The sequence below is a fragment of the Cibotium barometz genome, chromosome 24 (genome assembly GCF_041138505.1).
Source record: "Cibotium barometz isolate CiBa-2024 chromosome 24, ASM4113850v1, whole genome shotgun sequence".
In the NCBI taxonomy this organism is placed as follows: domain Eukaryota; kingdom Viridiplantae; phylum Streptophyta; class Polypodiopsida; order Cyatheales; family Cibotiaceae; genus Cibotium; species Cibotium barometz.
Genome location: NC_141069.1, coordinates 17851266 through 17866583, shown reverse-complemented (window position 1 = coordinate 17866583; position 15318 = coordinate 17851266). Strand labels below are relative to the sequence as shown.

The following is a 15318-nucleotide window of genomic DNA, read 5'->3' as shown; positions in this document are numbered from 1 at the left end:
TGAAATCCCCTTTAGTTTTACACTAGCCATGTTTGTTGAGCTCATTTTCCAATTCTTCATGCTTCTCTGTGAGACAATGCTCAGTGAGACAAGACATACCCTTGTACGGCTAATCATTTGTATAAAAGGAATTCAAGGAGGTGGGGTGATCTTTTCACCTTTAAAAGGTAAAAAATAAATCAATAAATAATATTTGTTACAATAAATATGGTTATATATGCACATGATCCATATAATAAATAACTCTAGTCGATCTATGAGTTACGACAACTATGCAACTTGTATAGCCTTTCCATTAAGTTCTGTCTTGTCCATTTCTTCATTATGATGTTAACCTTCCATGTCAACATCCATATCTATGTCACATTGTTCAAGTTATTGCATGGAAAATGACTCTTCTAGCACATTTCTCTGTGATGTATAATAAATATATATGCCATTAATGACTTTTATAACAAAAAAAACAAATTAACGTCACAAATTTTTGCTACTTTTACTAAATGATCTCGTGGCCAAATAATGCAAGTTTGAATTGCTGGTCCAAGGTCTAAATTTTAGCTTCTAGAAGGAAGACCAAGCCCTTTACAAATACACGATGTTATCATGAATTACTTGGTTCAAGGTCTCAATTTTAGCTTTTAGAAGGAAGACCAACCCCTTTGCAAATGCACGATGTTATCACAACACTAACATGTCCAATTGGTAATGGTCTTCCATTGAACAACATTATTATTTCCTTGAGTTGCAATAACAAAGCCCAGCGCATCATCTCTATCACCATCTACAAGACACACTTCACCACCCAGAAAAAGGCTCCTTCTTTTCTTTTTTATTGTTCCATATTTATCAAAAAAGAGAAGCCCCTTTCTTTTAATTTTTCTCTTTTTTACTTTAATTTACTATTTTATTTAAAAAAAACTCTTCGATTTTTTATTGGAGTGGAGATTAATGTAACACACACATAGATGCAGCAAGTAAGTAGAGATAAATGGAAGCTCAACATGAAAAGTAGATTGATGAGAATTAAGTGAAGTACAAGTGAAGTGATATGATAAAGTCACTTATACACTCATAAAAGTCTGTACATATGCTTATGGGAAACAACATTCTAAAGAGGGAAAAGGTGCCTTGGCCCATTATTAGTCTACATCCACACATCACTACAATATAAATGCTACAAATCCCCCCTTGTAGTGATGATATGCATGTAAAGGGATCATGTGGCCGATCAATCCCCAAATGGCAATAAGCCGAAAGCTTTATGAAAAGTTTCAAACTTCTCTCGTGAAGAGAGCCTTCCCAGACAAATCTATCACGTTGTCATGTGTAGAGACATAACCCATGCTAATCTCTCCTACAATGAGCATCTCCCTAACATAATGGTAATGCATCTCAATGTGCTTTGTGCGAGCATGAAACACTGGGTTTCTCACAAGGCTTAATGCACTCTAGTTGAAGACGAAGGTGAAGGATTGTTGTCTAACACTAAGATCTACCAAAAGGTGTCTACGCTATACACACTCCACAGTTGTCTCGCTGTAAAAGTTACCTTATACTCAGCTTCACAGAGCAGGCACTGGTGGCATAACATCTAGCCTAATCGAAATGACTAAAATCATGCAGCTAAACATCACCCCCTTAGCATAGAATAAGCCAATTGTAAGTATCTGAATACTTGCTTAGCATAGAATAAGCCAATTGTAAGTATCTGAATACTTGCTTAGCATAGAATAAGCCAATTGTAAGTATCTGAATACTTGCTTAGCATAGAATAAGCCAATTGTAAGTATCTGAATACTTGCTTAGCAGCTTGCCAATGTGTACTTATGGGACTATGCATAACCTGCTCAAATCAAAGACCCCAAACTAAATTTATAGCCTCTTATTACATAAATAGATGAGGCACCCAATAGCTTGCTAATAAAGTGATGCATCAAATGTTTCACTTACATCCTAGAGACTAACCCTATCACCTGTCTCTATTAGTGTAGCAACAACAGACTTACGGCATTCAAGACCAAATTGTGTAAGCAACCATTGTATGTACTTTGACTGCAATATCACCACAATACCATCATCATGCTGTAAAAATTGTACGCCCAAATAATAATGCAATGAGCCCAAATTTGTCATCTCAAATACCACATGTAATTCAGCCTTGTAGAGACTAAAATCTTCTCCTCATTAGGGCTTGTGAGAATAGCATGTCATTAACGTATGAAATGATGACAAAAAAATAATATTTACTCCTCTTCACATAGAAGGTACTCTCAGTTGTTGGTGGACTATCGTAAAAACCATTTACAAACAAGTATATGTTTATCTTCTCATACCATGCTCTGGGAGCTTGCTTAAGGCCATATAAAGCTTTTCTTAACCTGCGTACTTTCGATTCTTGCCCCTTCTCACTCAATAAAACCATGAGGTTGAGATACATAAACCTCCTCATGCAAGTCACCATTTAAGAAGGTAATCTTGATATCCAATCGATGTACATATTCCTACCATGATGTCTTGCTCATGGTAATAATTGAAGTTTATATTTTAATCCATTAGTACACCTGATGTGTCTCCCAAGATCCTATTTCCTGTCAGTGCACTAAATGTATAAACAAAATTTCGTTTATATGCCAACTATTCATTTCTACTTCTATTCATCTAAGTTTTGTGGTTCTTATAGATGGCATTGAAGAGAGCATTTATAAGCCACCGGAAGGTGGACAACAAACAAGGGAGAGTCCATTGACACTAAGGCTTCTACCAAACCAATGCATTGTATGGTTCATGAACCAAGATCAAAGATGTTTGAGATCTCAATGTCGTGTGGAGTCCAACGACATTGATCCTACACTCTATAACCTATGCGATTTTGTTGTTCACATCTTGTCAACTTAAGCAGTACCTTAAGTGGATGCATAGAAACTAGATCGAGATTCGGTAATATGTCTTGTGCTTTGTAACATCCATATACACACATTCAAAGGCATGATTGGCTATTTTCTCAAAGATGTCGATAAAGATCACGTCCACTTTTTTGTACACAACAATGAGGAGTTCAAATGAGCTAGATGAGGTATATAATTAGTATGGCCTTGGTGATATGAAGAATAAGTGTTGCATTTCTCCCTCTATCATCTTTATTCGTGTTTGGGTTTTCTTTCAATCACTTTATACTTCACGCTGGGAACATATAAATATTACCCTAATGCATGCTCAGTGATTCCACGTGCTAGGAACGACTAGCTAACTTTGTTTGGAAGATATTAAAGACTCCTTGTCAAGATGGCATATGTGAAGAAGGTCTTCTTCAATGGTCGTTGCTTTAATGAGGTGGTTTGCAGATGCAGAATGGCTTGTTGGGATGTACTTGTTTGGCTTCATTAATAATCTGATCAACCTCACTGTTTTGATGATGTTTAAGATATTGACTTAAACCATATCTTTTGGTGATGTTAAAGATATTGACTTAAACCATATCTTTTGGTGGATGAAGAAGACACCGCCATGGTTTGATGTGCCATAGTAGAGTAGTACAAAACGATCCCTCTCCCTACAAACAGGGGCATTTCAAACACTATCTTCGAGTGAATGATTGCGCAATTTTAGGTGTATCATCTAGCTATAAGAATATTAAAGGACATATGGAGCAAGATATAATTAGACACACCCAAGTTCAACGAGAGTGGCTAAACATCATTTGATTCATGTAAATCATAAAGGCAACGAGATAGAATAAAATCTCTCTAAGATAGCAGATATCCTTTTTAAAACCTATGGATAAAAAACAACAAGATGGATTCACCTTCACGTTATGAATAAAATAAATTCTACTTAACATTAAGGAGTATTGGAATATCTATGATGTGGGTTGTATATTTTACCCTTAGATAGACCACGTAGTTAGGATTTCAATAAGCTTGTCCATTACTCAGTTTAGTAAACATTCAACTCATGCACAAGGTTGCTTTTGGAATATATGGGAAATTTTGGGTGGACATTGAAACTAGCAACGAGAAAGCATTTATTAATAGGTCTAGTTCGAGTAAGCCTTGCTTGATGGGCTAGAAATGTGTGGTATCACCGCTTGGGCACACAGGATCCTGTGGGTAACTTAAAGGTGGGGGAAATAGCCTAGTAGTAAAGTTTTTGAGCTCTACTTTGGAGATTGGACTCACTCCCTTCTCACACCATAAAGTGTGGGAAGGAACCTCTTGCACCATAAAACAAAAAAGAAGGTTGTAGGCCAATGAGGTGATAGCTCAAGTGGTGAAGGTGTTTGCCTAAGACCAAGAGGTCCTGGGTTCAAAACCTCCCTTGGTGTTTCCTTGGCGGCATCGTCTATAGGTGGATAAATAAGTGCGTAAGCGTTTACGGTGAATGTCTACAGATGGTGAAATTTGGTAACTATGGGAAGATCTTGACAAAGGCTAGTCGAAAAAAACAAAAGAAAAGAAGGTTGTAAGTTGTGAGGCCCGAAAAAGAGATAAGCTATCTTCTACAAGAGGTGTGTGAGAGGTTGTTAGTTGTTGTGAGGCCCCATCAACCTTTGCCTTTAAAAGGGAAAAACAGGAGAAAAAGAGATAAGGTAGCTAATACAAGAGGTGTGTGAGAGAGAGGGAGCAAACTTCAAAGCAAGGAATGGCAGCGCATGGTCTGTGCCAGAGCCCTTTTCTTCTCAACACGCTGTCTCTCCCTTATACCGCATCATCTTCTTCTTCTTCATGGACCATGGCAGCTGTTGCTACCCAGTATCCACGCGCTGCTATGGTGGGTCTTCAATTTCCACGACGCCTTTCCGCTTGGAAGGGAATGGGAGGTCGCAGGCCGCTGTCCAAGGTATATAACATTCATTTCCCGGTCCTGCTCCCCCCCCTTTCTTTTTTTCTTGCATCTTCTGTTGCATTTTCTGTGGAGCTGTGAGGATAATGTGGTTTGGAAATATTTTCCTAAGTTATATTCCAGAAACAATTGTACAGGCATGAAAAACACAATAAGCAGCTATTTTTGTAAATTGTCGCTTTGAGCATCTTTGGGGGGCTTCACAAATGTCCACAAACAAGTAAAATCCCCAGGGATTGTGTCAGAAAGAGCTTGTATCAGAGAGGAGCTAGTGTCTGCCTCCATCGTGGAGGGGCTCACGTTGTAACTAGTCAATGTCACTTTCCATTTAGAAGCAACGGTATGGCTGGCCAAAGTGGTTAATGTGTCCAATTGTGAAGGGGGGTCGCTGGTTCAAATCTTGTCATGCCCCACATGCCCTATTGTCTGACTTGACCGGGGCGCGGATGAGATTTTTCAGAACTCATTGATGACTCGGTATTGGTTGTGGGCCTGCACTACATGTTTCCGTGGACCTTGTGAAGTCAAAAAGGGGCAGACCTGTTTTTGTGAATCATCTTTTGCCACTCAGGTGGGGGGATGGTGTCTGGCACGCTTGTGAATCCCTCCTTAGTCTTTAAATGGTAAAGTTTTACTTTCTTAAATTACATGCATTTCAAGGAATTGGTGTCTAAGTTCAAGGCTTTTTGGTTTGCCAAATGACATTGGCCAGATCTCTCTGCCTCAATGCATTTTATTATTGTTTGCCTCTTATAAGCTTTTGTGCACTTTTGAAGAAGGGGCTTGGATTCTATCATCATTAGTGAACCTTGGTATGATATGTAATAAGCATTGCTGCCCATTTTCTATTCCTGATAGCGTTGGTGTCATGTGCACCCTGTACTTGGGTGCCACGTGGACATACAAACCTTAGTCGTGTGCTAGTTTTTGGGTTAGTGATGAATTGTGAGCCCCTAGTCTAGGTACAAGTCAAGCTAGTGGCCGTAAGGGTAGGCTTGGGTAATTGCACAGCTAACTTAGTAATATTGACTTAAACCATATCTTTCATTAATCTGATCAACCTCATTGTTTTGATGATGTTGAAGATATTGACTTAAACCATATCTTTTGGTGGATGAAGCAGACACCGCCATGGTTTAAGGTGCCATAGTAGAGTAGGACAAAATGATCCCTCTCCCTACAAACAGGGGCAGGTCAAACACTATCTTCGAGTGAATGATTGCACAATTTTAGGTGTATATATGTACAACATTTGTTGCTTCCTACAATGTCTCCTTTATTTGGGTTTTCACTTTTTTATAAAATAGGTTTTTGTGGAGAGCATGACTTTCTAAAAATCTCATGTACATAAATAACATTGACAAATTTCTAAGTTCATTTAAGTAGTTGTAGGTGTACATATGTCGGTCAATAAAACATCCATTGCTTCCTACAATCTCTCCTTGACATGAATTCACAATTCTCTACAAAACTGATTTCTGTTGAGAGCACAGCTTTCAAGAAATTTGATATACATAAATTATGGTCACAAGTTTCTTAGTTTAGTTCAATTGCCAATTTACTGTACTATTTATTCTTTGTATGATCACATTGTGAAATAGTGTGGTTTTCATATGTTGCCTTCTCCTTCGTCTCCTTTCGTGTTTCATGCCACAAATTGCAGGTCCATAATGCAAGCAAGGCCAAGGTAGGCCAAGTTTATATGGTTCATGCGAGCTTTTTTTGAAGCTTTAAGATAATACCCCATACAAAATACATCTTGTGAGTATACCCCATACAAATATGTTCTGGCACAAATTAAGACTCAAGAAAAACCTTATTGGTTTCAATGTTCAACATTGTTTATCTTCAAACCTTTAATTTTACCACTCTCATTAAAAATGAAGGAAAATGTGAAGTCATCTAGCTATAAGAATATTAAAGGACATATGGAGCAAGATATAAACAGACACACCCAAGTTCAATGAGAGTGGCTAAACATCATTTGATTCATGTAAATCACAAAGGCAACGAGATAGAATCAAATCTCTAAGATAGCAGATATCCTTTTTAAAACCTATGGATAAAAAACAACAAGATGGATTCACCTTCATGTTATGAATAAAATAAATTCTACTTAACATTAAGGAGTATTGGAATATCTATGATGTGGGTTGTATATTTTACCCTTAGATAGACCACGTAGTTAGGATTTCAATAAGCTTGTCCATTACTCAGTTTAGTAAACATTCAACTCATGCACAAGGTTGCTTTTGGAATATATGGAAAATTTTGGGTGGACATTGAAACTAGCAACGAGAAAGCATTTATTAATAGGTCTAGTTCGAGTAAGCCTTGCTTGATGGGCTAGAAATGTGTGGTATCACCGCTTGGGCACACAGGATCCTATGGGTAACTTAAAGGTGGGGGAAATAGCCTAGTAGTAAAGTTTTTGAGCTCTACTTTGGAGATTGGACTCACTCCCTTCTCACACCATAAAGTGTGGGAAGGAACCTCTTGCACCATAAAACAAAAAAGAAGGTTGTAGGCCAATGAGGTGATAGCTCAAGTGGTGAAGGTGTTTGCCTAAGACCAAGAGGTCTTGGGTTCAAAACCTCCCTTTGGTGCTTCCTTGGCGGCATCGTCTATAGGTGGATAAATAAGTGCATAAGTGCTTATGGGTGACCATCTAGGGATGGTGAAATTTGGTAACTATGAGAAGATCTTGGACAAAGGTTAGTTGAAAAAAACAAAAGAAAAGAAGGTTGTAAGTTGTGAAGCCCCATCAACCTTTGCCTTTCAAGGACTTTGAGATAAACTAAGTACATTTAAAAGGGAAAAACAGGATAAAAAGAGAAAAGCTAGCTTCTACAAGAGGCGTGTGAGAGAGAGGGAGCAAACTTCAAAGCAAGGAATGGCAGCGCATGGTCTGTGCCAGAGCCCTTTTCTTCTCAACACGCTGTCTCTTCCTTATACCGCATCATCTTCTTCTTCTTCATCATCAGCTGTGGGCCATGGCAGCTGTTGCTACCCAGTATCCACGCGCTGCTATGGTGGGTCTTCAATTTCCACGACGCCTTTCGCTTCCGCTTGGAAGGGAATGGGAGGTCGCAGGCCGCTGTTTTCCCTTAACGTTGTGGCTGAGACAGCTGAGGTAGCGCAGGCCCCACCTGCAGCATCAGACGGCCTGACCATGAACCTCAAAGTAAGTGTTCTCTCTCTCTCTCTCTCTCTCTCTCTCTCTCTCTATATATATATATATATATATATATATATATATATATATATATATATATATATATATAACATTCATTCCTTTCTTTTTTTCTTGCATCTTCTGTTGCATTTTCTGTGGAGCTGTGAGGATAATGGGGTTTGGAAATATTTTCCTAAGTTATATTCCAGAAACAATTGTACAGGCATGAAAAACACAATAAGCACGTATTTTTGTAAATTGTCGCTTTGAGCATCTTTGGGGGGCTTCACAAATGTCCACAAACAAGTAAAATCCCCAGGGATTGTGTCAGAAAGAGCTTATATCAGAGAGGAGCTAGTGTCTGCCTCCATCGTGGAGGGGCTCACGTTGTAACTAGTCAATGTCACTTTCCATTTAGAAGCAACGGTATGGCTGGCCAAAGTGGTTAATGTGTCCAATTGTGAAGGGGGGTCGCTGGTTCAAATCTTGTCAGGTCCCACATGCCCTATTGTCTGACTTGACCGGGGCACGGATGAGATTTTTCAGAACTCATCGATGACTCGGCATTGGTTGTGGGCCTGCACTACATGTTTCCGTGGACCTTGTGAAGTCAAAAAGGGGCAGACCTGTTTTTGTGAATCATCTTTTGCCACTCAGGTGGGGGGATGGTGTCCGGCACGCTTGTGAATCCCTCCTTAGTCTTTAAATGGTAAAGTTTTACTTTCTTAAATTATATGCATTTCAAGGAATTGGTGTCTAAGTTCAAGGCTTTTTGGTTTGCCAAATGACATTGGCCAGATCTCTCTGCCTCAATGCATTTTATTATTGTTTGCCTCTGATAAGCTTTTGTGCACTTTTGAAGAAGGGGCTTGGATTCTATCATCATTAGTGAACCTTGGTATGATATGTAATAAGCATTGCTGCCCATTTTCTATTCCTGATAGCGTTGGTGTCATGTGCACCCTGTACTTGGGTGCCACGTGGACATACAAACCTTAGTCGTGTGCTAGTTTTTGGGTTAGTGATGAATTGTGAGCCCCTAGTCTAGGTACAGGTTCAGAGCAGCAAGTTTGTCATCGGGCAACTTACAGGCTTAGCAAAGCGCATGTGTGCATGTGTTCTACATATGACATTAGTATTTGAGCATTGGGTTCATCGCGAGGCAACTCAAAGGCTCAGCAAAGCCAGTTTCCGCATGTTTTCCACATGTTACAGTCATACTAGATTATCAAGTTCTCCATGAGGCAGATCAAAGCAAGGCAAGATCAATGTCCATGTGTTCCACTTGTGAGATTGGTGTTGGAGCAAAGAGGATAACCACCATGTGCTCAAGGAACAGTGGGGGCAGTGTTATTGCTCAGGCGATGGTCAAGGAAGAGTTTAGAGCAAAAGATATCATGGTATTGTGCTTAGTGAGAAAGAAGGAAGGTCTTCAATGTTATTGGGAGCAGTAACACTTCCAGTTTGGACCTGCAAATTGAGTAGATTTTGTAGATGTGAGAGGACGTTAACAGAATAAGCAAATTGTGGACTACTTGTGCTTTTGTGCAAGAGTTATTCAAGAAGAAAGAGAGCATTGGAAACACACATGGACATAGACCTAAATCCTGAGAGAAAGTGAAGCAAATATAAAACACAGATGTAGGCCCGGGTACAAGACCTGTAAATGCTGGAAATTGATGTTTATTACTGAAATCTGAGCACGAGGGAAGCCCGTAGGTGCTGTATAATGATAAGAAGCAGTAGAAGCTGCTAATGACCTCAACTGAATGCTGAAAAATGAGATGAATTGAGGGAAAGGGAGCCAGCCCTTACTCCCTTAGGATGCTGGTCGGCCAGCTGTAGCAGGTCGACAGCATGCCAGTAGCATAAAATGCTACATAAAATGCCCAAAAATACCAAAAAAGGTAGAAAAATGTTGAATAATCTCTGCTAAGATATGCCAAAGTAGGGCCTCATAAATGGCCAATACAATCATGAAAAAGATGATGTAGACTCTCTGGAGATGATATAATCCAACACCTCCTCTTCAGCGCCCAGAGGGGTGGTCCAATACCAGCACGCTAAAGTAACACCTCCATGGTAGCTCTCGGAAGTGGTTTGGTGAAGAGATTAGCCACATTGTCCTTGGTAGAACAATAGGCTCCATAGGTCCTACAAGATCTCCATGTATAAGCTCCAGTCTTCGGGTTGCTCGATGAGTGGTCTCCTGTGGAAATGCATCTCGATGATGCTTGCCCATCATGCATGCGGAATGAGCAGATGTGAGAGAGACTTGAGCTGAGGTAGTCCTTTGACAACCTGCTGAGAATGGAACTTGTGTAAGGCAGCAATGGGCACATGACCGAAGTGAGAATGCTACAAAGAAGTATTTGCCTCAGAAACCAAAGCCAACATGGTGAGAAAAGGTGATGAATATGGGAATCAGTGCGAGGGATCTGGGAAGAAAAATTGGTGATCTTGTAGAGACTCCCATCATGGACTCCATTGGCAACAACCGAGAGAGTCTTCCTGTCGATTACTTCGATGACCTCATCATCAAAGTACACACCAAGTCCCTTCTGAGAAGCTTTGTATACTGAAAATAGATTTTTGGAAATTCGTGGTACATGCAGAACATCATGTAAGGTGGCAGAGGAACCCAAAGAAACATTACCAACACCGGTGATAGAAAGGAAAGAGTTGTTGCCGATACGAACTGAAGAAGAGATAGTATGGTAGTCCTCCAAGATATGGGCCTGATTGGTCATGTGGGCAGAAGCACCACTATTACCAACCCATTCCACCGCTTTAGGTGTGAAACTAACCTCTTCAGGAGAAGTCATATCTGTGATCATGAGGAATGAATCCATTGAAGAAGTGGATGAATCTGTGAGTGCCATGTATGCAACTTTGGCAGATCTCTCCTCTGAAACTTTGCCTTATCTTTGGTGTTATCCTTGTGAGATGCTTTAGAAGCATTCTAGGCTTTATACTTGGCTTTATCTTTGGTGTTATCCTTGTGAGATGCTTTAGAAGCATTCTAGGCTTTATACTTGGCTTTTGCTGCCCGAGAATCATCATGACAAGCAAAGCAGCGAGCCTCAGTATGACTTGTCCTGCCACAATAATCACATTCATTGCTTTTGTCCTTGGATTCCTTAGAATTCTGTTTACCCTTGCCTTTGCCTCTGTTTTTTGTTGTTGCTACTGTTGTTGTTGGAGTTCCCTTTTGTACCTTTGCCTTTGCCCTTGTTAGAGGCAACAAAAGCAGACTCCGACTTGCCTTTTCTGTAAAGCATGCACTTGTTGTGGAGATAACTCACGACTTCCTCAAAAGGGGGGAGAGGATCGCGGAAATACCTTTTCCGCGAAGCATGCACTTGTCGTGGAGATAACTCATGACTTCCTCAAAAGGGGGGAGGGGATCACGGAAATAAATATTATCCCTAAAAGAATCAAAGGAAGCAGGCAACTTACCAAGAAGTTTATGGATGTGATTGTTGATGGTGCTCCCGTACTCCTCAAGTTGCAGCTTGATACGGGAAAACTCTCCAATCTTCTCAATCAGGTTATCTGACTCAGTGATGGTAAGCTTCTCCAAATTTGTAACATGCGGAAGCTCTGGGAGTTTTCTTTCAGCCCTAAACACCACTGGAAAACATGCTGATGCAAAACGCAGACATAAAGAGAGAGTAGAGAGAGAGAGATATGGCTGGAAATTCAGTATATTCTTATGGTACAAAAAGGTACCTAACTCTGCAGCCCTAGGCTGCCTTCATACAAAAGGTGAACATCACCCAAAATCTTGTCCTATACTTGGACCCTAAGGACCCAACTCATAATGAGTTGAATGACTCCTACAATGAGCATATGCGCCTTTTTATAGGCCTTGGGACATGTGGAGAACTGGCCGACTTGGGATATTCTTCATAAACGTTGGTCGGGCAGGCCTGTTCCCATTAACGATGAAGCGCTTGTTTCATCCGCCATGATCTGGTACAGCCGACTGGTTCTGTAAGCAGCCGACAACACCCCTTCCTTGTTTTTGTCGATGTACAGTCTATTATTTGGGCCGTTACGCAGGGTCATGGAGTTTGAGGATCAGAGATGCCTGGGATTGTTTCTACATGAGCTTAGGAGACACAAAGAGACCCTCTTGGCAGACACGAGGCCGAGCCATGATGTACCTAGACAGAGGACCCTGACAGATTTCTTCGGCACCAGCACCAGCAACCCAGCCCACACACCTCCTGATACCTCCTCCATTGGGCCATCAGGGCACCGACCACGCTCCCAGGGAGTCACCACTGATAGAGCAATTATCTTATGTCGTGCTCGTTGGCCACACCCACCAGGATCCCGAACGGCATCCTCACCATCGCCAAATTAGAGCCATTATTGCTCGGCATCGGAGGCGCCTACCTCGCTTCTACGACCTCTCCATTCTAGACAGCCCCATGGCGGAGATACTTGATCTAAGGAGAGGGCAACACTTCAACTGATGAGCATACATGGATCTACCTGATATACATTTTTCAGTATTTTCCAATATTTTCTACTCAGTATCATCTCGGAGTCTTATAGGTATGTTCTTATAACTGTAGGACAATCAGTTTATTGTACTTTTTAGTCTCATTTCGTTGTTCTCTTTGATGAGACACCAACTTCAGATGTATTCTCAGTTTTGGTCTCATAGGCCACTATGGCCTCTTAGAGACGTTAATATATCATTTCATTTCATCTCTCTCTCTCTCTCTCTCTCTCTCTCTCTCTCACACACACACACACACACACACACACACACATACACACACACGTTGAAATCTGAACTGAATGTTATGTCCGCACTACTCTAACAAGTAAAAGGTTCTTTCAACCTTCGACATGTAACATTGGAATCAAAGCTTTGAGCTTGTACAAAGTGTAGCTCAAGGGACAACCAATAAGAGCCGCCCGCACGTTTAGTGGCTGGTTTCTTTGTGCTTTCAAAAAACCATCGGGCCTTCCAATATGGCCCTTCTCTAGGCCACCAATGCAAGACATGATGATGAAGATAATGTGAGACATGTTCATGACCATGATGCCTTCCCAGCCACCCACCTCACCCCAAGTGGTTGCCCAACCACCTCCTGAGGCCCGACCTCCGACATATATGCACACGCATCTAGATTGATTTAGTTATAACAACAATATATGTATACATTGATTACTCTGTGTAATGAGTAATAAAACTCCACTATAATAGCTACCAATGATAGTCATGAATCACAAAGGGAAGCCGGAATTAGAAAGAGGGTGGACACACATAGTCATTTCATACAGGAGGGAGACAAATGAGGAGAAAAGAGACAGACAGATAGAAGCTAATCCTCGCCTTCATTGACAGCCCCTAAGTAACATCCTGCCAATGAATAGCAATCTCACGTTGAACCCTCATTTTAGCATTTAACAAAATTATTACGATAACTATAAAAAAACACTAACATCTGACCTTAACTCCATGAGGGTCTAAACTCACATTGTATAGCCTTTAATTATCATGATCTTAACCCTTTATTATCATAATATCAACACTTAATTATAGGGTAAAGAAAATCATTGCGAACCTTAACTCCATGAGGATCTAAACTCACATTGTATAGCCTTTAATTATCATGATCTTAACCCTTTATTATCATAATATCAACACTTAATTATAGGGTAAAGAAAATCATTGCGAATAGTTACTGCAAAAATTGTAAGCACAAAACACATAGGCAAACCTTTTTGGAAGCTAATTGAACAAGCAAGCTCTTGCGTATGTGTTATATGCTCGAGAGGGGTTGGGTGGCTTGCTTGGTGTTGTCTGGGCCTCCATTCTTGTCGAACTTTAGGTGAAGCTGTTGGGGTTGAAGTCGGTGGTGAGGTTGTCTTCACTTTGTTCGATTTTGGCAGCCATATGAAGGTATTATCATCATAATACCCTTGTTCTTGAAGCATGTGCATAGGCACCCATCTTTGATAAACAATATGAATTGGTGGTTGATGCTTCTGCTGGTGCTGAGGTTTCTTTCTTTGTGTAGTCTTAGGGGACTTTTTGATATTACCTTGGTAGTACCCTTGTGCTTGTAGTACTTTTTTTGGTACCCACACTTGTTGACTTGCCGGAGTTCTATGAGAGGAGCTCGCATAGGATTTGTGGATGGTGTTGTGGAGTACTTTTATTCTTTCTTGGCCTCTAAGTGTTGTGTTGAGGAAGAGGCTTTGATGAACGAGGCACCCAAATTGGATTAGCACCTTTGTAGTAGCCTTGAGCTACGAGTAATTTCTTTTCCACTCACATTTTGATACCATTAAGATACCTTGATTTTGTGTCATGGTGGAGTTTTCTTTTTGGTTGCAGTGGAAGGTTTGGGGCCCTCCTTCACATTGGTTGGCACTGTGGTTGCGGTTTTGAGACTCATAGGCATTGTTGATGATGAGGCTGGAGTCTCTTGTGGAGTGACTGTCGGATGATGAGGTTTTTGAGCATGCAGCCGTCTCCTTTGGTGAGGGTGGTGGTTGAAGAAACGTGGGATCTGGGGCTTTTCCTTTGAGGTCATTTTTAGAGATAGATAGTTGCGCTTGGGGGGATTTCTTTAGGAATAGCCAATGATTGCGATGTTTTGGTATTGGAATTTGTTGGTGAGGATGGTGTTGATGGAGTAGATGCTTTATCGAAGTTGGTCATAGATACAGATGGTAGGTCATGGTGTAGAGGGGCTTCCGTAGAAGAGGCTTGTAATTTTTTTGCATTTAGCATCATAGAAATCCATTAGGGTTGGATCCTCTTTCTGGCAGTATAGTAAAGCACAGTGGTGCTTGGGAAGCAGTAGTCCATTTATGCCCCGAGATCAAATCTGCTTCCAACACATACTCAACCACAAAAAATTTGCAAGTAAGGGGGTTGGTTTCAATATACATTGTATGTTCAAAGTGCCCCAAACATTGCATGTTCAAGTCTTGTGTAAATGGAATTCTTTTAGGATGAGCTGTGAGTGTTGGTTGATCTAACAAATCTCATAACTTGAGGGTCATGAGATTTTTCTCTCGTTGTGGATAAAGCTGTGCTTGGATTGTGGTGATTTTATTGGAAAGTTCCAATCCAACCATAACCCTTGGGATATTCTGGAGTAAGATATGTTGGAAGTTTCAACTCCTTCAAGGTCTCTCCTTCCCATAATAGCAATTTCACAATGCCCGCATGAGTATTCAAGGTGACTGTTTGCATGGATTCATCAATTGAATACAACGAGTCACATACCCAAGTTCCACCAAGGATGACATCATACTCAAGGGGATCT

The 15318-nt window shown here is 40.7% G+C and overlaps 1 protein-coding gene across 4 annotated transcripts in view; it reads left to right on the top strand.

Moving 5' to 3' along the window:
• The first annotated feature begins 4653 nt into the window (after positions 1 to 4653).
• Positions 4654 to 15318, top strand: part of LOC147624968 (carbonic anhydrase 2-like) — a 33723-nt gene continuing 23058 nt past the window's right edge. The window contains exons 1-2 of one of the 4 annotated variants that reach the window (XM_086818192.1): positions 4654 to 4836; positions 6503 to 6526. In XM_086818192.1, coding sequence (XP_086674318.1) covers positions 4729 to 4836; positions 6503 to 6526 — 132 coding nt within the window. In that variant the 5' untranslated portion in view covers positions 4654 to 4728. Of the gene's footprint in view, positions 4837 to 6502; positions 6527 to 7672; positions 8024 to 15318 lie in introns of those variants that run through there. The other 3 variants (XM_086818193.1, XM_086818194.1, XM_086818191.1) reach the window with 3 other exon arrangements.